This window comes from Lithobates pipiens, unplaced genomic scaffold (genome assembly GCF_037356315.1).
Source record: "Lithobates pipiens isolate NorthernLeopardFrog02 unplaced genomic scaffold, aLitPip1_a1.2 Scaffold_23, whole genome shotgun sequence".
NCBI lineage: Eukaryota > Metazoa > Chordata > Amphibia > Anura > Ranidae > Lithobates > Lithobates pipiens.
In genome coordinates, this window is record NW_027507785.1 from 4,992,956 (window position 1) to 5,017,440 (window position 24,485).

At 46.7% G+C, this 24,485-nt stretch overlaps 1 protein-coding gene across 1 annotated transcript; it reads right to left on the bottom strand.

Annotated features, from left to right (window-relative positions):
- Positions 1 to 1,077: 1,077 nt before the first annotated feature.
- LOC143926791 (vomeronasal type-2 receptor 26-like) lies at positions 1,078 to 16,835 on the bottom strand. The gene is made up of 2 exons (XM_077450838.1): positions 16,829 to 16,835; positions 1,078 to 1,970 (listed from the first exon to the last, which is right to left on the bottom strand). Exons 1-2 carry the CDS (start codon positions 16,833 to 16,835, stop codon positions 1,078 to 1,080), a joined length of 900 nt encoding a protein of 299 aa, XP_077306964.1.
- Positions 16,836 to 24,485: the final 7,650 nt, after the last annotated feature.

Below are 24,485 nucleotides of genomic sequence, written 5' to 3' on the forward strand. Positions count from 1 at the left end.
GACCCCGGTCCATACCGTGGACACTCTTTAGTATTTGAGCACCCTTGGTAGCATGTTGGCGTGGGTCCCAAGTCACGTCATTGAAAGACTAAGCAGTTGGGACCCTGCCTACCTCGCCCGGTACATTCCCAATCCTCGGGTGGAAATGGCACAAGCGTTCACCAAACCTGCTCAACTAATTAAGCTAAAACTAATAAAACTGCACCCCTACCTGAATGTTTTGCCCCCTTATTTTGGTATACCGACCATCAGACCAGGGCACACTTCAGGTCCATTTCATGTGGTTAATCTTATGGTAGAGGCTACTTGTTCATATCCGTATCGGCCATAGGGCTTTGACCATAAGTAAGAAGGCCAGTGTGGTGGCCTGAATTTATGGGAGGAGCCCGGAGGGTATTTAACCAGCCCGCTCGCCTGTGGTCTTTGTCGGTTTCCGGTGCGCGGCACCCACCCTCCCTTCCCCTTTTCAGGGCATTTCTCAAATTCATTTCTCTTCACTTATGTTAATTTCTAATCTAGGGTATGCCCCCTTATTTTGGTATACCGACCATCAGACCAGGGCACACTTCAGGTCCATTTCATGTGGTTAATCTTATGGTAGAGGCTACTTGTTCATATCCGTATCGGCCATAGGGCTTTGACCATAAATATATATTTGATCCCGCAACTAAAATGGCATCATTATTTATCTTTCTGGAAGGCGGTGGGTGACATCTTCCTTCTCTTGATGGGTAATGGCTATCTCGGGTATCTGACACTTTAGGGTTTTTTGGATACTTTGTCCCCCTCTGGTCACTGTGGTTTCTCCTCACTAAGTGACCAAACTTTTCTCTAATGATATAACAGATGGTAGGAGGAACCACTACAACTTGCAGGAGACAAGGATTCCAACAAACCCAACATGTGTGATCCCAGCAGTGTGCAGAACAAAAATGAAACCCACCGTCCACCTAAGAGATAAGTATGAAATGTTCAGATTTAATGATGTCCACTCTCAATACATTAACAAAATACTACAATTATCAATAATAGAGATAATGCTATAACTACTGGTAACCCAGCGTTGCTCCATACTTATTAGTGGATACATGTTTTTGTATTCAGGTCAGGTCTGAACAGAATTATATAACATTTTGGGAAAAATATACAACCAAGAAGTCCAGAGCTTGAGGCTATTAGAGCAAAAATCTCCACAGCCACCATGTATTTCCCTCTGGTGCTCAGATAGGCCGGGATCATGGCGATCCAGACACTGCAGAACACCAGCATGCTGAAGGTGATGAACTTGGCTTCATTAAAACTGTCCGGTAATGTCCTGGCTAAAAAAGCGATAATGAAACTCACAGCGGCCAGAAGCCCCATATATCCCAGGACAGAGTAGAAGCCGATAACTGAACCCTCATTACACTGAATGATGACCTTCCCCTGATAAGAGTGAGTGTCCCGATCCTGGAAGGGAGGAGAAATAGACAACCAAGTGACACAGATTAAGACTTGAACCAGTGATAAGACACAAATGATAAAAGTCGGTAGTTTGGCTCCCATCCATTTCCTCCAGGGGCTCCCAGGTTTGGTGGCTTTAAAAGCAATACACACCATGATACTTTTGGCAAGAAGAGAAGAGACGGCAACTGAGAAGATGACACCAAAAGAGGAGACACGGAGCATGCAGGTCACATCTACTGGATGGCCGAGGAACAAGAAGACACAGAGGAAGCTCAGCATGATGGAGACCAGGAGAAGATAGCTCAGGTTCCGGTTATTAGCTTTAACAATAGGGGTGTCCTGGTAATGTATAAATATCCCCAATATTAAACCAGTCAGAAGACAACAGAGGATGGAGACAGCCGAAAATACTACAACAATGGTGTCATCAGTGTAGGAGAGAAATTCCACCAGTCTTGGAACACACCGATCCTTCTTCTTATTTGGCCATTCTTCATCAGGACATTTCATGCAGTTATCACTGTCTGCAAGAAGAACAATACAAACACAATGAACATCGGGGTCAGAGCTTCAATCAGTGCATTTTAGGGCCCCAAGAAATGAGATCGGCCGTCACTACATCAGGATTGATCGATTTTCACATATACAATATATCCCATAGTCTGTAGACTCTATAACTTTCACACAAATAATATACACTGATTTGGGGTATTTCCACCAGAGAAATGGAACAGAATACATTGACCTAAATATATGAAGAAAGATTATTTATTTGCAAAATTTTATAACAGAAGCAAAGAGAAATGTGTCTGAGTAATTGTCATTCAAAGTGTGAGAGCGCTGAAAGCTGAAAATTGGCCTGGACAGGAAGGGGGTGCAAGTGTCTGGTATTGAAGGGGTTAAACACATCAGAAAAAGACATTACAGCACACAGAAACAATGACAAAAATCTAGAAGATACAGTGGTGTGAAAAAGTGATTGCCCCCTTCCTCATTTCCTGTTCCTTTGCATGTTTGTCACACTTAAGTGTTTCGGAACATCAAACCAATTTAAACAATAGTCAAGGACAACACAAGTAAACACAAAATGCAATTTGTAAATTAAGGTGTTTATTATTAAAGGTAAAAAAAAATCCAAACCATCATGGCCCTGTGTGAAAAAGTGATTGCCCCCCTTGTTAAAACATACTATAACTGTGGTTGTCCACACCTGAGTTCAATTTCTCTAGCCACACCCAGGCCTGATTATTGCCACACCTGTTCACAATCAAGGCATCACTTAAATAGGAGCTGCTTGACACAGTAAGGTCCACCAGAAGATCCTTAAAAGCTACACATCATGCCGAGACCCAAAGAAATTCAGGAACAATTGAGAAAGAAAGTAATTGAGATCTATCAGTCTGGAAAGGGTTATAAAGCCATTTCCAAAGCTTTGGGAATCCAGCGAACCACAGTGAGAGCCATTATCCACAAATGGCAAAGACATGGAACAGTGGTGAACCTTCCCAGGAGTGGCCGGCCGCCCAAAATTACCCCAAGAGCGCAGCGACGACTCATCCAAGAGGTCACAAAAGACCCCACAACAACGTCCAAGGAACTGCAGGCCTCACTTGCCTCAGTTAAGTAGACATGTGCATTCGTTTTCGTCCGAATGCATTTTCGTCCGAATTTCAGCTATTTTCGTTTTCGTTTTGACAAACGATAACGAAAGCACAAAATCCGAAACGAAAGATCCGACATAAATAAATGCTTTATTTTCGTTCGTTTTCATTGTTACAACAGTTCGATATAGAATATGAGATTGGGTCCTGCCCCAGGGGACATGTATCAATGCAAAAAAAAGTTTTAAAAACGGCCGTTTTTTCGGGAGCAGTGATTTTAATAATGATTAAAGTGAAACAATAAAAGTGTAATATTCCTTTAAATTTCGTAGGGGGGGGTTGTCTATAGTATTCCTGTGAAGGGGCGCATGTTTCCCGTGCTTAGAATTGTCCCTGCACAAAGTGTCATTTATGCAGGAAAAAAAGTCCTTTAAAAGCACTCGCAGCTATTATGAATTGTCGGCTCCCGTAATACAGAGAACACTCATTGAAAGTCATTGATAAAAAAATAAAAAAATAAATAAAAAAAAAAGCGTGGGGGTCCCCCAAATTCAATTACCAGGCCCTTCAGGTCTGGTATGGATATTAAGGGGAACCCTGCCTCAAATTTAAGAAAAAATTTGATGTGGGGTTCCCCCTAAATATCCATAATCAGACCCTTCAGGTCTGGTATGGATATTAAGGGGAACCCCGCATCAAATTAAAAAAAAAAATTGACGTGGGGTTCCCCCTAAAAATCCATACCAGACCCTTTATCCGAGCACGTAACCTGGCAGGCCGCAGGAAAAGAGGGGGGACGAGAGAGTGGCCCCCCCTCCCTCCTGAACCGTACCAGGCCACATGCCCTCAACATTGGGAGGATGCTTTGGGGGTCTGTGACCCCTCAAAGCACCTTGTCCCCATGTTGATGAGGACAAGGACCTCCTCCCCACAACCCTGGCCGGTGGTTGTGGAGGTCTGCGGGCGGGGGGCTTATCAGAATCTGGAAGCCCCCTTTAACAAGGGGACCCCCAGATCCCGCCCCCCCCCCCCCCTGTTTGAAATGGTAAGGGGGTACAAAAGTACCCCTACCATTTCACAAAGAAAGTGTAAAAAATGGTTAAATAAAACAAACACACTTTTGAAAAATTCCTTTATTAAAAATAAAAAAATAAAAAAAAGATTCCAGCGGCAGTAATCCACTCTTGCTATCCAGCGACGGACGGTCATCTCTCCAGCGATGTCTCATCTCATCCAGCGCAACGAATACATCCTTCTTCTGTCTCCTCCACGGAGACACTGCAGGCATTCCGGCGGCTGACGTTTCTTATATACGGAGGGCGGGGCCACCCGTCACCTGACCCCGCCCCCCTCTGACACAAGGGGAAACCCGGGGTTCCCTGTGACGTAGGGGTGACCCGCACCCCTCTGATGTAACACAGGCAGGTTTCCGTTACATCAGAGGGGGGCGGGGTCACCCATACGTCACGGGGAACCCCGGGTTTCCCCTTGCGTCAGAGGGGGGCGGGGCCAGGTGACGGGTGGCCCCGCCCTCCATATATAAGAAACGTCAGCCGCCGGAATGCCTGTAGTGTCTCCGTGGAGGAGACAGAAGAAGGATGGATCGCTGCGCTGGATGAGATGAGACATCGCTGGAGAGATGACCGTCCGTCGCTGGATAGCAAGAGTGGATTACCGCCGCTGGAATCTTTTTTTTATTTTTTTATTTTTAATAAAGGAATTTTTCAAAAGTGTGTTTGTTTTATTTAACCATTTTTTACATTTTCTTTGTGAAATGGTAGGGGTACTTTTGTACCCCCTTACCATTTCAAACAGGGGGGGGGGCGGGATCTGGGGGTCCCCTTGTTAAAGGGGGCTTCCAGATTCTGATAAGCCCCCCGCCCGCAGACCTCCACAACCACCGGCCAGGGTTGTGGGGATGAGGCCCTTGTCCTCATCAACATGGGGACAAGGTGCTTTGAGGGGTCACAGACCCCCAAAGCATCCTCCCAATGTTGAGGGCATGTGGCCTGGTACGGTTCAGGAGGGAGGGGGGGCCGCTCTCTCGTCCCCCCTCTTTTCCTGCGGCCTGCCAGGTTGCGTGCTCGGATAAAGGGTCTGGTATGGATTTTTAGGGGGAACCCCACGTCAATTTTTTTTTAAATTTGACGCGGGGTTCCCCTTAATATCCATACCAGACCTGAAGGGTCTGGTTATGGATATTTAGGGGGAACCCCACGTCAAATTTTTTCTTAAATTTGAGGCAGGGTTCCCCTTAATATCCATACCAGACCTGAAGGGCCTGGTAATTGAATTTGGGGGACCCCCACGCTTTTTTTTAAATGTATTTATTTATTTTTTTATCAATGACTTTCAATGAGTGTTCTCTGTATTACGGAGCCGACAATTCATAATAGCTGCGAGTGATTTTAAAGGACTTTTTTTCCTGCATAAATGACACTTTGTGCAGGGACAATTCTAAGCACGGGAAACATGCGGCCCTTCACAGGAATACTATAGACAACCCCCCCCCCCCCTACGAAATTTAAAGGAATATTACACTTTTATTGTTTCACTTTAATCATTATTAAAATCACTGCTCCCGAAAAAACGGACGTTTTTAAAACTTTTTTTTGCATTGATACATGTCCCCTGGGGCAGGACCCGGGTCCCCAAACACTTTTTAGGACAGTAACTTGCAAATTAGCCTTTAAAATTAGCACTTTAGATTTTGAACGTTGGAGTCCCATAGACTTTAATAGGGTTCTAAATTATGCTATATACAGTGGTGTGAAAAAGTGTTTGCCCCCTTCCTCATTTCCTGTTCCTTTGCATGTTTGTCACACTTAAGTGTTTCAGAACATCAAACCAATTTAAACAATAGTCAAGGACAACACAAGTAAACACAAAATGCAATTTGTAAATGAAGGTGTTTATTATTAAAGGTGAAAAAAAATCCAAACCATCATGGCCCTGTGTGAAAAAGTGATTGCCCCCCTTGTTAAAACATACTATAACTGTGGTTGTCCACACCTGAGTTCAATTTCTCTAGCCACACCCAGGCCTGATTATTGCCACACCTGTTCACAATCAAGGCATCACTTAAATAGGAGCTGCTTGACACAGTAAGGTCCACCAGAAGATCCTTAAAAGCTACACATCATGCCGAGACCCAAAGAAATTCAGGAACAATTGAGAAAGAAAGTAATTGAGATCTATCAGTCTGGAAAGGGTTATAAAGCCATTTCCAAAGCTTTGGGAATCCAGCGAACCACAGTGAGAGCCATTATCCACAAATGGCGAAGACATGGAACAGTGGTGAACCTTCCCAGGAGTGGCCGGCCGCCCAAAATTACCCCAAGAGCGCAGCGACGACTCATCCAAGAGGTCACAAAAGACCCCACAACAACGTCCAAGGAACTGCAGGCCTCACTTGCCTCAGTTAAGGTCAGCGTTCATGCCTCCACCATCAGGAAAAGACTGGGCAAAAATGGCCTGCATGGCAGAGTTCCAAGGAGAAAACCACTGCTGAGCAAAAAGAACATCAATGCTTGTCTCAATTTCTCCACAACACATCTTGATGATCCCCAAGACTTTTGGGACAACATTCTGTGGACCGATGAGACAAAAGTGGAACTCTTTGGAAGGTGTGTGTCCAAGTATATCTGGCGTAGAAGGAACACTGCATTTCATAAAAAGAACATTATACCAACAGTAAAATATGGTGGTGGTAGTGTGATGGTCTGGGGCTGTTTTGCTGCTTCAGGACCTGGAAGACTTGCCGTGATAAAAGGAACTATGAATTCTGCTGTCTACCAAGAGATCCTGAAGGAGAATGTCCGACCATCTGTTCGTGTACTCAAGCTGAAACGAACTTGGGTTCTGCAGCAGGACAATGATCCTAAACACACCAGCAAGTCCACCACCGAATGGCTGAAGAAAAACAAAATGAAGACTTTGGAGTGGCCTAGCCAAAGTCCTGACCTGAATCCTATTGAGATGTTGTGGTATGACCTTAAAAAGGCCGTTCATGCTCGAAAACCCTCTAATGTAACTGAATTAGGACAATTCTGCAAAGATGAGTGGGCCAAAATTCCTCCAGGACGCTGTAAAAGCCTCATTGCACGTTATCGCAAACGCTTGGTAGCAGTTGTTGCTGCTAAGGGTGGCCCAACCAGTTATTAGGTTTAGGGGGCAATCACTTTTTCACACAGGGCCATGATGGTTTGGATTTTTTTTCACCTTTAATAATAAACACCTTCATTTACAAATTGCATTTTGTGTTTACTTGTGTTGTCCTTGACTATTGTTTAAATTGGTTTGATGTTCCGAAACACTTAAGTGTGACAAACATGCAAAGGAACAGGAAATGAGGAAGGGGGCAAACACTTTTTCACACCACTGTATCTATGTATTATTAATGACATGAGCTCCAGCATTTATATATATAACACTATATTAACAAAAGTATTGGGACATCTGCCTTTACACACACATGAACTTTAATGGCATCCCATTCTTATGTATATATAGGGGCTCCTGCGCTGTATATAGAAAATAAAAAGGAAAATTCTATCCAACTGGGTGCAGCAAACACTTTATGAGTTGGCTCTCATCTAAATATAAATAAGTAAAAAAATGGTGTTGCGCTCCCAGAGCTCTGGGAGCGCAACACAATTTTTTTTACTTATCCCAGTCTTATGTCGCAATTTCCCTTGGGAAAAGTCAGACGGAAGATTTTCATCGGATATCTCGACCGTGTGTAGGCCCCATCGGACTTTCTTTTCTGACGGAGTTAGATTTAAAGCAGGTTTCAAATTTTTCCAACGTTAAAGATTCCTAGTGGAAAATCCGTTTGTCTGTATGCAATTCCGACCGACCAAAAACCACTCATGCTCGGAATCAAGTCGATGCATGCAACTTAATTTTTCTCAGCTCGTCGTAGTGTTGTACATCACCACATTCTAGACGGTCGGACTTTGGTGTGACTGTGTGTAGGCAAGACTGTTTGAGCGGGATTCTGTCAGAATTCCCTAAGAAAAACCTTCAGAGTTCATTCCAACGAGAAAACCGGTTGTGTGTACGCCGCATTAGTCCGTAGGGTTCAATATTGAGTTGGCCCACCCTTTGCAGCTATAACAGCTTCAACTCTTCTGGGAAGGCTATCCACAAGGTTTAGGAGGGTGTCTATGGGAAGGAGTAATATAGTGTGTCTTTAATGGACCTGATCAGTCTTTAAATTTCAGCTGTTTTGGGAGAGGTGAAGTTTTTTTTGTCGTCAGTGAAAAAAGTGCACAAAAATTTATCAGCATAAGGTGCATGTGAGGTTCCTCCAATACTAAGGCTGGGTTCCCCGTATCCAATTCGCAATAGCAGGAGATTTTGGCCAGCACTCTTTGTAGCTGGTTCACATATCTCCATAGTGGGTCTGGTGTGATTTACACAAAAAAACCCTGTTGTCTATTGGTCCATTTCAGGTCCAAATTCAGCCCAAAATTCAGAACTGAAATGGTGAACCAGGACGTACCAGACCCCCTGGTGTGAGCTGCATGTGGCAACACCCAGCGGGTAGACTCCCATCAGAGGGCGCACTCACCTGCAGGGGTGGACCCCCCTGGGCTTACGCTGAGGTGGGTCAACAAGGCTTTGGAATAGATGAACAGTATCTCACAAAAGTGAGTACACCCCTCACATTTCTGTAAATATTTTCTTCTATCTTTTCATGTGACAACACTGAAGAAATGACACTTGGCTACAATATAAAGTAGTGAGTGTACAGCTTGTATAACAGTGTAAATGTGTTGGCCCCTCAAAATAACTCAACACAACCATTAATGTCTAAACCCCTGGAAACAATAGCGAGTACACCCCTAAGTGAAAATCTCCAAATTGGGCCCAAAGTGTCAATATTTTGTGTGGTCACCATTATTTTCCAGCACTACCTTAACCCTCTTGGGCATGGAAATCACCAGAGCTTCACAGGTTGTCACTGGAGTCCTCGTCCACTCCTCCATGATGACATCACGGAGCTGGTGGATGTTGGAGACCTTGCGCTCCTCCACCTTCCGTTTGAAGATGCTCCACAGATGCTCAATAGGGTTTAGGTCTGGAGACATGCTTGGCCAGTCCATCACCTTTACCCTCAGCTTCTTTAGCAAGGCAGTGGTGGTGTTGGAGATTAGTGATGGACGAACTTCCGAAGGGACGTTTCGCGAACACGGACCGCGAACGCGGCCGATAGTTCGCAAAACAGAAAGTTCGCAGCGGGCCCCATTGACTTCAATGGGAGGCGAACTTCGCAAACCTTTAGGTCAAATTTGCAGCCACAAAATAATTATTAGCTGGGCAAACATAGTCCCACCACATGGCCAATGACATAATACATGTATGAGGTGAATTTGGGATCGATAACTACAAGCATTCTTTTTTTATATGGGAAATTGTTCTGACAATTCAGGACTGTGGAGCGCATGAAGGCAATGGAGGAGACGGAAGGTCAGGGACCAGGGTAGGCAAAGAAGAGGGTGCAGGAGATGATCACCAGCACCGTGACATACAGCAATGACACCTTCACCGTGATAGAGTCATCTGACACCAGCACCGTGATACAGAGCACTGACATCAGCAGCGTGACATAAAGCATTAACACCAGCACCGTGACGTACAGCATTGACAGCAACACCGTGATAGAGAGCACTGACATCAGAAGCATGACATTAAGCACTGACATCAGCACCGTGATATACAGCACTGACAGCAGCACCGTGATAGAGAGCACTGACATCAGAAGCGTGACATTAAGCACTGACATCAGCACCGTGATATACAGCACTGACAGCAGCAGCGTGACATTAAGCACTCACACCAGCACCGTGATATACAGCACTGACAGCAGCACCGTAAGCAGCCCCAGGAGTAAGTCAGCACAGCACAGGGATGGTGTGATCCCCTCATAATAAGAACCCCCAGGAGGAAGTCAGCACAGCACAGGGATGGTGTGATCCCCTCATAATAAGCAGGCCCAGGAGAAACTCAGCACAGCACAGGGATGGTGTGATCCCCTCATAATAAGAACCCCCCAGGAGGAAGTCAGCACAGCACAGGGATGGTGTGATCCCCTCATAATAAGAACCCCCAGGAGGAAGTCAGCACAGCACAGGGATGGTGTGATCCCCTCATAATAAGAACCCCCAGGAGGAAGTCAGCACAGCACAGGGATGGTGTGATCCCCTCATAATAAGCAGGCCCATTAGAAACTCAGCACAGCACAGGGATGGTGTGATCCCCTCATAATAAGGACCCCCAGGAGTAAGTCAGCACAGCACAGGGATGGTGTGATCCCCTCATAATAAGCAGGCCCAGGAGAAACTCAGCACAGCACAGGGATGGTGTGATCCCCTCATAATAAGAACCCCCAGGAGGAAGTCACCACATCACAGGGATGGTGTGATCCCCTCATAATAAGGCCGCGTACACACGGGCGGACTGTTCGCCCAACCTTGTCCGCTGAACAGTGTTTGGGCGGACAGTCCGCTCGTGTGTGGGCTTTCAGCGGACAGTTTCAGCGGACAGTTGGACGGACAAAGTCTTTCGGAAATTCCGAAAAACTGTCCGCTGAAACTGTGTTTGAGCGAACAGTCCGCCCGTGTGTGGGCCAGTCCGCTGTACTTTCGAAATGAGCGGACTGTTCCCGCCCAGAGGAAAGTCTGCTCATTTCAAGCGCGTGTGAAGGTAGGCGGGGCCCGCGAAGGAGACGTCGCGGGCTCCGCCGCCTGGAATGGGCTTAAAGGGGAACCCCAACGCCGAAAAAAATCGGCGTGGGGGTTCCCCCAAAGTCCACACCAGACCCTTGTCCGAGCACGCTACCCGGCCGGCCAGGAAAGGGGGGGCGAGCGAGCGCGCCCCCCCTCCTGAGCCGTACCAGGCCGCGTGCCCTCAACATGGGGGGGTGCCTTGGGGAAGGGGGGGCCGCGCGCCCCCCCACCCCAAAGCACCTTGTCCCCATGTTGATGAGGACAAGGGCCTCTTCCCGACAACCCTGGCCGTTGGTTGTCGGGGTCTGCGGGCGGGGGGCTTATCGGAATCCGGGAGCCCCCTTTAAGAAGGGGGCCCCCGGATACCGGCCCCCCACCCTATGTGAATGAGTATGGGGTACAATGTACCCCTACCCATTCACCTGTGAAATAAAGTACAAAAAAAACACAACACAGGGAAAAAATATTTTATTGCACAGCTCCGGGGGTCTTCCGTCTTCGGGGGTCTTCTCGCCGGACTCCTCCGCTATCTGTGTGTAGCTCTTTTGCTAGCGGAGGAGTCCGGCTTTCTTCCTCCCCGCCGCCGGCCTCTTCTCCCGTCTTCGGGGGTCTTGTCCCCCTCTTCGGTTCTTCTGCCGGGCCACCGCGCCTTCTTGTAGCTCTTTTACAGGCGGTGGCCCGGTCTTCTGTCGCCGCTGCCTTCCGTTCGTCTGTCGCCGCCTTCGGTTCTTCTGCCGGGCCACCGCGCCTTCTTGTAGCTCTTTTACAGGCGGTGGCCCGGTCTTCTGTGTCGCCGCTGTCGCCGCCGACTTCCGTTCTTGTTCTTCTTCTTGTTCTTCTTGTTCTTCTCCAGGAGATGTTGACACGTCGCTCCCTCCGGCCGGAATGCCAGAGCCGCGCTGTGCGGTCACTTATATAGTGACAATGGGGCGGGGTCACATGGTATATGTCACATGGGTTGGTCACATGGGTTGATGTCACATGGGGACTATGACATCGTAAGGGGGCGGGGTCACCATGTGACCAACCCATGTGACATATACCATGTGACCCCGCCCCATTGTCACTATAGAAGTCCGAGTCCGTCAGACTATACGATCGTGTGTGGGCTGCAACGGACTTTTGACTCACCAAAGTCCGAAGGACTTTAGAATATGGAACATGCTTCAAATTTTCCCGACGGAACTCCGCCGGACCCGGTCCCCTTCGAAAAATCCGCTCGTGTGTATGCTACTCCGACGGACTAAAACCGACGCTAGGGCAGCTATTGGCTACTGGCTATGAACTTCCTTATTCGAGTCGGGTCGTACGTCATCACGTTCGAATCTGTCGGAGTTTAGTGTGATCGTGTGTGGCCAAGTCCGTTCGGCCGAAAAGTCTGTCAGAACTCCGGCAGAACTCCGGCGGAACTCCTTTGGAAGTCTGTCGGACATAAGTCCTCTCGTGTGTACGGGGCTTAACACCTATACCAGTCCTGAAAAGAACTTTTGTGTACCAAATAGCTAGCGTTTTATCTCTCCCTACTCCACACAGCAACCTTTCCCTATAGTGACAGAAGAAAGAATGTAAAATGGCCGCCGGATCGGGTGTATTTATAAGTTAGGGGGAATGTCCAAGTGACCTTGTGCTGTAATGTCTCAATTGGCTGTCCTGTACCCCATGATGGATGTGTCATCAGGTCAAAGTTCCTTTACACAGTAAAAACACGGAAGTGTCCGGCGGGCGAACGACGCCAATAGTCCGCCGAACTGGTGGACCGCGAACAGCCGAAATTCGCCGCGAAACGACCGCCGGGCGAGCTGTTCGGCCATCACTATTGGAGATGTGTTTGGGGTCGTTATGTTGGAATACTGCCCTGCGGTCCAGTCTCTGAAGGGAGGGGATCATGCTCTGCTTCAGTATATCACAGTACATGTTGTTATTCATGGTTTCCTCAATGAACTGTAGCTCCCCAGTGCCGGCAGCACTCATGCAGCCCCAGCCCATGACACTCCCACCACCATGCCTGACTGTAGACAAGACACTGGTTGCCCCCACACACGCTTGACACCATCTGAACCAAATAAGTTTATCTTGGTCTCATCAGACCACAGGACATGGTTCCAGTAATCCATGTCCTTAGTCTGCGTGTCTCCGCAAATTTACAGTTATACAAGCTGTACACTCACTACTTTACATTGTAGCAAAGTATAATTTCTTCAGTGTTGTCACATGAAAAGATAGAATACAATATTTACAAAATGTGACTGAGGGGTGTATTTACGTTTGTGAGATACTTTATGTCTACCCGATGGTTTTATTCTGTTATTTTTTTGTTATTCTCATTTTTATTCCATTTTTGTTATTTTCTTTTTCGCTTTTATTTTTATTTTCTATTTTCGCTTTCATTTTTATTTTATTTTATTTTTACTTTTATTTTTCACATTTATTTTTTTAATTTTATTTGTATTTAATTTTCATTTAAAGTGGATGTATATACCCAGTGAAGTGAACAGCCTTAAGATGATACACAGAGATTAAACAAATCACCCTACATAAGTTTTACTTGTATATCTGCTGTCTTCAGCTTTATCTATTCTTTAACTGGTTGGCGCCTGCCCACCGTCAAATGGCGGCGGGCGGTGTGGCTTTCATTCTGGGAGGACTTCATATGACGGCGTCCCAGAACGGGCGCTCTCACGCACCCCTGATCTCTGTTAACCATGTGATCGGCTGTGTCCAATCACAGCCGATCACATGTTAACAAAGAAGTGCCGTTAATCGGCGCTCCTCCACTCACACTGGAAAAAACAAAAGGAAATACTGCACTGTGACTATAAAATTTGAATGTGGAAAGCAGCAAACATTAAAGGAAGACTAACGGCTAATTGGAAAAATGAAAAAGAATATGTTGCGCTAAAGTGCATACGTGCAAAAAAATTGTGAAAATTCTGCAAAACCCACAGTATATAACAAGGTTAAATACATAAAATGAAATGAATAAAATCATGTACAACCAATAAAGACCAGAAATTTTAAATCAGTAATAAATGATTAAAGTGAATAGTCCAAGTGTGTACACTCAGTAAATAATCCTGATTAGTGATGAACGAACTTCCGACGGGATGTTTCGCGAACGTGAACCGCGAACGTGGCCAAAAGTTTGCGAACCGCAAAGTTCTCAGTGGACCCCATTGACTTTAATGGCAGGCGAACCTTAAAAACCTCCAGGTCATTTTCAGCCATAAAATACTTACTAGCTGTGCACACATAGTCCCACCACATGGACACTGACATAACAAAAGTATTAAGTGAATCTGGGATCAACAACGACAAGCATTCTTTTTTTATCTGTGAAATTTTGACAATTCAGGAGCGCAGAAAGGCCATGGAGGAGAGGCAAGGTCAGGGCAGGCTATAAAGGGGGTGCAGGAGATGATCAGTGCCACAGTCAGGGCAGAGCAGTCCTGTGCCAGTGTCCCAGTGTGCCAACCTGTGCTTGAGCCCCTCCCTCTGCCCGGCCCTTACCCCCACCTATGCAGGGCTTCACTGCGGTGGTCCTGAGGTGCCAGTCCAGTGCTGATCCTCAGCCATGGTGCTGGCACTGCCTGTTGATTCTCCCTCACTGTCTGATACCAGCACCGCGATAGAGACTGAGCACTGACACCAGCACTGTGATAGAGAGCACTGACACCAGCACCGAGATAGAGATTTTTACACCAGCACCGATATAGAGTGCACTGACACCAGCACCGTGATAGAGAGCACTGACACCATCACTGTGATAGAGAGCACTGACACCAGCACCCAGATAGAGAGCACTGACACCACACCAGCACCGTGATAGAGAGCACTGACAAAAGTACCGTGATAGAGAGCACTGACACCAGCACTGTGATAGAGAGCACTGACACCAGCACCGAGATAGAGAGCACTGACACCAGCACCGAGATAGAGAGCACTGACACCACATGAGCACCACGATAGAGAGCACTGACACCACACCAGCACCAAGATAGAGAGCACTGACACCGCACCAGCACCGTGATAGAGAGCACTGACACCAGCATCGTGATAGAGAGCACTAAGATCACCCCAGCACCGAGATAGAGAGCACTGACACCACACCAGCACCGTGATAGAGAGCACTGACACCAGCACCGTGTTAGAGAGCACTGAGACCACAACAGCACCGAGATAGAGAGCACTGACACCACACCAGCACCGAGATAGAGAGAGAGCACTGACACCAGCACCGAGATAGAGAGCACTGACAGCAACACTGATACCAGCAACTCGCTGCGGGACCCAAAAATATGACACCGCTCAACCTCTTCAAACAGGAGGGTACGGGCATATAGTACGGTGTGCTTTTTTGTACAAGGAAGTGAGCCAAAGGTAGAAAAAAGGTCTGTGTGCTCGATTAAATTAATTGTTTTTAGAGTTATGAATATACATGGTCTACTGGTCACATGTGTTGAATTCCTCCGAGATCCATGCCTCATTCATTTTTTATAAATGTGAGGTAGTCAACACTGTCATGAGCTAGGCGAGTACGCTTATCGGTCACGATCCCCCCTGCTGAGCTGAACGTCCTTTCAGACAGGACACTGGACAAGGGGCAAGCCAACAGTTCCATTGAAAATTGGGCAAGCTCTGGCCAGAGGTCAAGCCTGCCCACCCAGTAGTCCAGGGGTTCATCACTCCTCAGAGCGTCCACATCGGCCGTTAACCCGATGTAGTCGGACACCTGTCGGTCTAGGCGTTCCCTGATGCTGGATCCGGATGAGACCTGTCGATGGGTCGGCTGAAAGAATGACCTCATATCAGAAGTCACCAACACATCTTCAAACCGCCATCTTCTTGCAGGCGCTGTTGGATTGGTACCCGCAACTCTTTCTCTGGGAGTTGGAATTCCTCCTCTGCCAGCGCACCCAAAAGCAGAATGCAGCATTTCTCGAAGCAAGGCCTGGAAGTGCTCTATTTTGACAGCCCTCTGTGACGGTGGTAACATTTCCGCCATTTTGTGTTTGTACCGGGGGCCTAAGTACATTGCCACCCAGTACTGGTCCTTGACCTTTATGCTTTTTATATGGGGATCCCTGTTAAAACACAGGAGCATGAAGGCCCCCATTTGCACTAAACTGGAAGCAGTGTGGTGGCCTGGCTACTGCTCATCATTCAGGATCATGTCGTCCTCCTCCTTCTCCTCTCCCCATCCACGTACAACATCAGGGATCCCAGAAAGGTTTAAAGCATGCTCTTCTTGCTCCTCCTCATCCGCCCCGGCACCATCCCCCTCTGACTCCTCTTCAGACTCCTGTTGTAGACTTGTCTAAGATAGAGTAGCCCCCCCCCCTGGGAATTCATCCAGCATTGCGACTTCCTCATCTTCCTGCTCCTGCTCCTCCATGGCTTGATCAATGACACGATTCAATGCACACTCCATAAAGAAGGCATAAGGTACCATGTCACTGATGGTGTCATCTCTGCGACTGACCAGTTTGGTGATCTCATCAAATGGCCGCTGAAGTCTGCATGCGTTGCGCATGAACAGCCACTGGCACGGTGAAAAAAACCAAGCTCCCAGAACCTGTTCTGCTGCAGAGTTCGTACAGGTAGTCGTTAACTGCACGTTTCTGCTGGAGCAGCCTATCAAGCATATAGAAGGTTGAGTTCCATTGCGTCGGGCAATCGCAAATAAGATGTCTGACCAGCAGATTGTGTCGCCACTGAATGTCAGCAAGGCGAGCCATGGTCGTGTAAGATCTTCTGAAATGGGCTGAGATTTTCCTTGGCTGCCGCAAGATGCAGTAGACCCCAGGGTATTTGACAACGAATTGCTGCAAAACCAAGTTTAAGAAGTGTGCCATGCATGGCAGGTGTGTAATTTTGCCCTGTTTCAATGTGCTAAGCAGATTGGCACCGTTGTCACACACCACTTTACCAACTGTCAAATTGAGCAGTGTTAGCCACTGATCTGCCTGTGAACGCAAAGCTGAAAGGAGTGCACGGCCAGTGTGGCTCTTGGCTTCCAGGCACAACAGACGCAGCATGGCAACGTCTCACCTGGCATGTCGAATACGTTCTGGGAATCTTGGGTGGCACAGTGGAAGAGACGCTAGCAGCGGAAAAGGAGGAGTCAGCTGAGGAGGAGAGGGAGGAGGACAGAGTAGGAGGAGGAGAAGAAGAGACAGGCCTGCATGCAATCCGTGGCGGTAAAACCAAATCTACACGGGTGCCACGGGTTACATGCCAGAAGGTTCACCCAGTGGGCAGTAAAAGTTATATACCTTCCCTGCCTGTGTTTGCTAGACCACGTGTCTGTGGTCAGATGTATCTTGGCACCGACACTGTGTGCCAGAGATACATTCACTTGCTGCTGAACATGGCCATAGAGCTCTGGGATGCCCTTCTGTGAGAAATATTTCCTTCCTGGAACCTGCCATTGTGGTGTTCCAATGGCCACAAATTTTCAAAAGGCCTCCGAGTCCACCAGTTTATATGGCAGTAGTTGGCGGGCTATCAGTTCTGACAAGCCAGCCGTCAACCGTAGGGCAAGAGGGTTATCCGGCGTCATCATTTTTTTACGTTCGAACATTTGGCCCACAGAAGCCTGCCTTTTTCCAGAAAAACGTGAGGACAGCATGATGGAAGGTGGAGTGGAGGACAATTGTGAGGAGAGAGGAGAAGGAGAAGTAGAAGACGAGGCTGGACGGTGGGAGCCTTGAGTGTGGCTTTGTGTGTTCCATGTCTCTACTGGGCTCGGTGATGGCAGCTCATATGCCTTCTTAAGGCGGTCATCCCTGGGTGAGTGTTGGGCTTACCGTGGCTTGTGCGTTGACTGCAAAGATTGTAGATGGCAACACTATTGTCAGCAGCGGACACGTTAAAAAATGCCCACACTGCGGAGCCATGTGTCGGCATCCTGGGAGTGCCACATGTGACCATACATCGTTGATGCCTCGCTCCTGATACATTAGCAGTCTGCTTTGTCCCTCCTGTGCAATCTAAGTTCCGCCTGCTTCTCCTCCCTATCTGCTGGTCCATATCTCCCTCTGAACTCCCCTCCTCTTCCTCTCTTGTGGGCACCCACATGACATCACTAGACATGTCACCATCAAAGTCACCTTCCCCACCGCTATAATTAGAGATCTCGGAGTATGCAGCCACACCGGGGACCAACCTCCTCCTTGGGCTGATCTGGGTACTGTCGTCAGACTGCTGAGCGGTGGTTGTTGCTACCTCCTCTTCCTGATCCAATGCCAAGAATGGCTGCGCATCGAAATGTCTCGAACAAGGGGCTGGTGAGAGTAGAGTGTGGAGGATGGTGGAGTGTGAGCAGCTTGCTGCTGCTGTCTGAAGACAAACCTATGTTTGGAGAGTGGTCTGCCCTGTGGGAGACTGTAGCCTGTGTAAGGGGGATTCTTTGCTCAGGGACTGGGAAAGGCTTGCCAGCCTTGAGAGTCGGGAAGACTACGGAAGCCAGTGAGTCCAGGGGGCTGGAAAGAATTGATAAGTCTGTTAGCAGAGGAACTGCTGACAAGAGAGAGCCAGGTGGCTTGGTATGTTTTCATTTATGTGTGCTGAATGAAGTTAAACCCCTGCGTGGGATTCCTGGATGTACTGTTGTTTTGTTTTCCCTTTAATAAACGTGGGCTACAGGGGGCGTGGCGACCGCGCAACAGGATGGCCGCATTCTAAGAGAGCTCCGCTCTGCACTCGGGGAACGACATATCATACGCCCGCTATACATCGGTTACGTCCGCGGGAACAACTGATCCGGACTCGGGAGACACCCGTCATCCGAACAAATATGCCGCGGAAGTCTCCGAAACCACCAACCGAGCTGAAATTGTCGGATTTCTATCCGGCCATTGACCGCGGGCCACGGAAAGATGGCGGAGGGAGACACCACACGCAGCAGCTCCCGCAACCTCTAGTGCCCACAGACTTACAGGAAAGGGCGGAAGTCGCAGCGCAAATGGAGGAAGATGTCGACACTCAAACTTCTGACTCTGATTCCCCGAATTCATCCCCATCAACCAGAAGCCCTGTAAAATCAAAGCCCAGGATGGAACCCTCCACAAATGCACAAGCCGGTATAACGGACCGAGGTATGGAGGTGAGTGGACAACACAGTGGCCGATCAGCCCCTCTCTATGCACAGGATCCCATTGCACAGTTCCCAACTACAGGGCAGCCCATCTCTGACACTACGCTTAAAGAGCTGTTAATGTTGTTAAGGTCCTCATTACAAACTGACATGATGACATGCTTACGCCAATGTAAAGCAGAAATAAGTGAACTGGGCGACAGAGTACAACAAATGGAGTCCAAAATGGGGGATTTTACTTCATCATTCAATACACTAGTGGACTCCCATTCGGTGCACCACGAAGCGATCGATAAAATCCAAAGAAAAATGGCGGACCTCGAGGATCGTTCTCGTAGGAACAATTTAAAATTGCGTGGGGTTCCCGAAGAGGTAGCGGCACAACAACTCCTGCCCTATGCCCAAAACATCTTCCGTACCCTGATTCCATCATTAACTCCTCTGGACCTGACGATCGACAGAATCCACAGGGTCCCAAAACCATCCTTCCTACCTCAAGAGATACCCCGAGACGTTTTGCTCCGACTCCACTTCTTTACCACCAAAGAAAAAATACTGGAGGCATTACGCAAAGGAGACAATGTCCCAGAAGCAATCTCTAACCTCAAGATCCTGCCTGACCTGTCACAATATACTTTACAACTACGCCGTAACATGGCCACATTAACAAAAGCCATGAGAAATCACAAGATTTTATACAAGTGGAAATATCCAGCCACTTTGCAAATATCCCACAATGGTTCCACGCACGTTATTCGCTCTCTGGAAGATGGGCTCATCCTCTTGAGACAGTGGCAGATAGTGGTTTCTGATACAACCATACCTGCTCATCAACAGACGGGAAGCTTACCAACCAAACTTCATGATGAATGGCAAGTAGTTCAGCCAAGGAGATCGAAAACTCACCGTACTTGAAGGCCCACAAAGTCTCTCTCTACCACAAGATGTCATTATGACTCCCCGAGTGTATCTGGTACCTGTCAACGTACCATTACCCCCTTGCATAGGGCATCTCGGTGCCCGGCCTATGGAGGCCTAACTTTTTACTACAGCTTTACTGTTTTGTTTAATGTTTTTTTAAGTTTTTTCTTTTTTGTTGATGTTCTTTGCCAAGCTTTGCGTGTACACGTCACTACCTCTTGGCGCGTACCCTCTTGTGACCACATGCAGCAGGAACTATTTCTGTGCACATTGACCACACCTGCTCACTTCCTCAAGGGAACTTCAAATGTTCACCCATGTCCACCATTTCTTTTGATCATTGTTGTATGTTTTCTGAGCACCTGCTCAGAACCTATGTCGCCATGCTACGTACCTTACAACCCCGGTCCTGGTCTCAGAACTGAACTTCTCCACCGCACTTTCTCAAACATTACTGACGACCCGAGCCCTTGGAAAATTAATTACATTCGGACATTACAGATTCCCTCAAACGACAAAAATCATCACTCTCAACTAAAGAGCTATGAATATTAATATTCTATCACTTAATGCAAGGGGTCTCAACCACCCCGCCAAGAGGAGATCTCTATGGCAAGAAGCAACGAGATTGAAAGCGGACATATTAGCAGTACAGGAAACGCATTTTCACAAACTGGCCACGCCTACTTGTTCCCACAAGGACTTTCCATTTATAGTGCACTCCTCCATTGCGGCAAAAAAGAGGGGAGTAATGGTCGCTGTGAGAGACTCCGTCGAATTTGAACTCAAAGACTCATTTATTGACTCTGATGGTAGGTTTATTATTCTTGTATGCAAGGTGAACAAAATCCCTATTACTTTTGTATGCCCCTAACTCGCACCAGCTACGGTTCATGAAGAAAGTTTTCAAACGAATAGAGCTGATGCGAGTTGGTAGTGTTCTATTATGTGGGGACTTTAATATGATCTTGGATAAGAACCTAGACACATCTTCTGGAGTTAGAAATCATATCCCCAAATTCAGAGAGCTCCTCCTAAAGGAGGAGATGTATGATGTTTGGCGTTGTCTCCATGCCAGCGACAGATCTTATACGTACTATTCCCCTAGATATAACACCTACTCCAGACTAGATTTGTTTATTGCTGACAAAAACGTACTACATAGAGTTACACAAGCTTCCATTCTCGATATCACGTGGTCTGATCACGCCCCCGTATTAGTCAATATTGAGGGTGGTAGAACCCACGTCCCAGCCCGTATTTGGAGAAACGATGAAACCATTTTACAAAACCCAAAATTCCACAAAGACATTGCCCAACAACTTGAGGAATTTTTTTAATTTAATGATTCTAACTGCACCAATCCATTCACTAACTGGAATGCCCATAAAGCGTTCGTAAGGGGGGTATTAATCAAACTTAAATCCAAGATCCAAAAAACTAGAACTTCCAAACTAAACGACTTACTAACTGAACTACGCAAATTAGAACATTGTAACCAATCGGACCCAACACCTGACCTTGCCAACCAATTACTATGCGTACGCAGCAAAATCAGAGAGTGGTACTGTGACATACACGACCGTGCTATGAAAAAGCTCCGTCTTAACTATTACGGAAACAACAACCGAGGGGGTAGGTTCCTAGCCAACCGTTTAAAAGACAGACGCACCAAAACATCAATCCCGTACTTGCTCCACCCCAAAACTGCAAATAGATTAGAACACCCCCAAGCAATTGCAGATGCATTCGCAGACTATTATGAATCTCTATACAACCTACATACAGACCCTGATACACCCAACCCATCTGCAGAACAAATAACCTCTTTCTTAGACAAAATACGCTTGCCCTCATTATCTGACACTCAACTTGAAGACCTCAACAATCCATTTACGCTTGGTGAGTTGAGAACAGCCATACACTCATTGCCCTTAGGTAAATCCCCAGGCCCCGACGGACTCTCAAATGCATACTACAAAAACTTCTCTGACATATTGTCCCCTCATATTCTTTCCATATTTAATATAGCCAAAACGACGGGTTCATTCCCAGCAGAAATGCTCAAGGCATATGTAATTACTCTACCCAAACCCGGAAAATCTCCAGATGCACCAGCCAACTTCCGTCCCTTTTCCCTCCTCAATGGAGACATCAAACTATATGCCAAGATTATAGTCAACAGAATCTTTGATCTTATGCCAACTTTGATATCTCCGGATCAAACCGGCTTTACTAAAGGGAGACAGGCGTCAGACGCCACACGACGCCTGCTGAACATCTTGCATCAAGCGGAGACTCGGAGAACGCCTTCTCTGCTTCTTTCTATAGACGCGGAGAAGGCGTTCGATAGAGTCCATTGGGACTACATGGCTGCGGTGCTGAAGAAGTTTGGCTTTGGGGGAGATGCTCTATCAGCTATACTTGCATTATATTCTAACCCCTCAGCCCAGGTGTTCACCATGGGACTCTTATCTAAAACATTCCACATCTCGAATGGCACCCGCCAGGGGTGTCCTTTATCACCCCTTATCTTTAATCTAATGATAGAACCCCTGGCGGAGGCCATTCGCGCGCACCCGCATATATCTGGACTTAAGGTCAAGAGCAAAAACCATGTAGTCAATTTGTTTGCGGATGACATCATTCTCTACCTAACAAACCCAGCGGTATCGTTACCATTCGCACACGAAATTTTAGAATCATTCGGACAGATCTCTTACTATAAAGTGAATTTTACTAAATCCCTAATATTAAATCTAGGCACGAATCACCACACGAGTTCGTATCTTAAAAAAGCGTATCCATATGTCTGGACCTCCAAACAGATCCCATATCTAGGTATACATTTAACGACGACCATATCCCAAATAGCAGACGTTAATATCAAAAACCTCCTTCAAGAAATACAAAAAACCACAGCTAAACACTCCAAAACAGAGGTATCGTGGGCAGGGAGAATAGCGTCATACAAAATGATGATCCTACCGAAAATACTATACCTATTTAGAACCCTCCCTATAGTATACAAAGCATCTCACTTCCAAGAACTGAATAAAATCCTTAAGCACTATATATGGCAAGGCAAAAGAGCGCGCTGCCCATCAACTAAACTTATACTACATAGAAATGCGGGCGGTATGGGCCTCCCCGATATTAAGGATTACTATTGGGCAGCTGTTTTAGCACAAACTAAACACTGGTTCCTACATAACCCTGATCCACTGTGGGCAAAGCTAGAAGCACATATAGCAGAAACTCCACACTTGGGTCTCCTTCTTTTGGCAGACTCCTGGAAGCCTAGAAACACAACGCATCTCTCCCCTACGATCACGGCGTCCATTCTAGCCTGGAGACACTTAAGACAGCAGCAATTGATAAAAAACCTCAGTACTGAAATCAGAATCCCAATCCAAACATTAGAAATTTTACTTCGGTATAGTAAAATAGCTGCATGGAAGGAGAATGGCTTAGAATGGGTCGATGAACTATACTCCGAGGCAAACTTATTGCCATTCCACTCATTAAAAACTAATTATAATATACCCCAATCGAGCGCATTTCTCTATAACCAGGTTTCATCTTTTCTCCTGAAGTTCCCCCCACCACTTATTGAACTGGATAGCTCTGCATGGAAATACTTTTTCAATTCCAATATGGTGGGTAAAGGTATCTCTTTATTCTACAACATACTCCAATACAAACGCGTAGTGGTAAAAACCCCCTCCATGCTCACATGGGAAAGGGATTTGGGTAGATGATATGATATCATACAATGGAGCAAAGCCTTTAGATACAACTATAGAGCAACTCGTTGTGTAACCCACTGGGAAATTACCCAAAAGATACTACACAAGTGGTATAGAACGCCCCATCAATTAGCCACAATGTTCAACACACAATCTCCTCTTTGCTGGAGAGACTGTGGAAGTGTGGGCACTATTTTACACATATTCTGGCACTGCAAGAGTATCTCTAGCTACTGGAGGAAATTATTCAGCATCCTAGCTGAAATTACTGGTATATTACAAACCCCAGATCCTGCCCTAGCAATTCTACACCTTGGTATAGACAATTACCCAACTCAATTCCGTACAGTAGTAATTCAAATCTTAAATACAGCCAAACTGATCATTGCTCGCCATTGGAAAAACACATTATCCCCTAACCCATCGGAAGTTTTAATTCAAGTAAACCTTAACTACCAATATGAAAGGTTGTTGGCCCTTAGGAACTCTTGTGGCAACCTTATAGACGCGAGGTGGCAATGTTGGACAGAGTGGTATAAGAAATAGCAGATCCCTCTTTATCTAGTGTTAGTTAGTTAGAACTCTACTTGGCGGGGCTCTGGGTGGCTCCTCTGTCACAGTGTGATCCCGGTAGGGGTGCAGAGGAGTCACGTAGGCGCCAACGCCACACAGTTACTTACACCACAGGGAGGTTCGCTCTTAAATTTAGAGCTCAGTTAATCCTAATGTTATAGAGGTAAATGTTGGAAATAAACATAGAATGCTACGGTATGACTCTGAAACAAGTGAGAAGAACTGGTTTCATGAATTCAAACGTAAAGCAACATCTTGGATTGGATTAGATTGCATTGTCTACACGGTTATTTTGTGTTTTTCTTTCTTTATGTTCACTTTCTCTCTTTTTTTTTTTTTTTTTCTCTTTTATGTGATTAAGATGTAA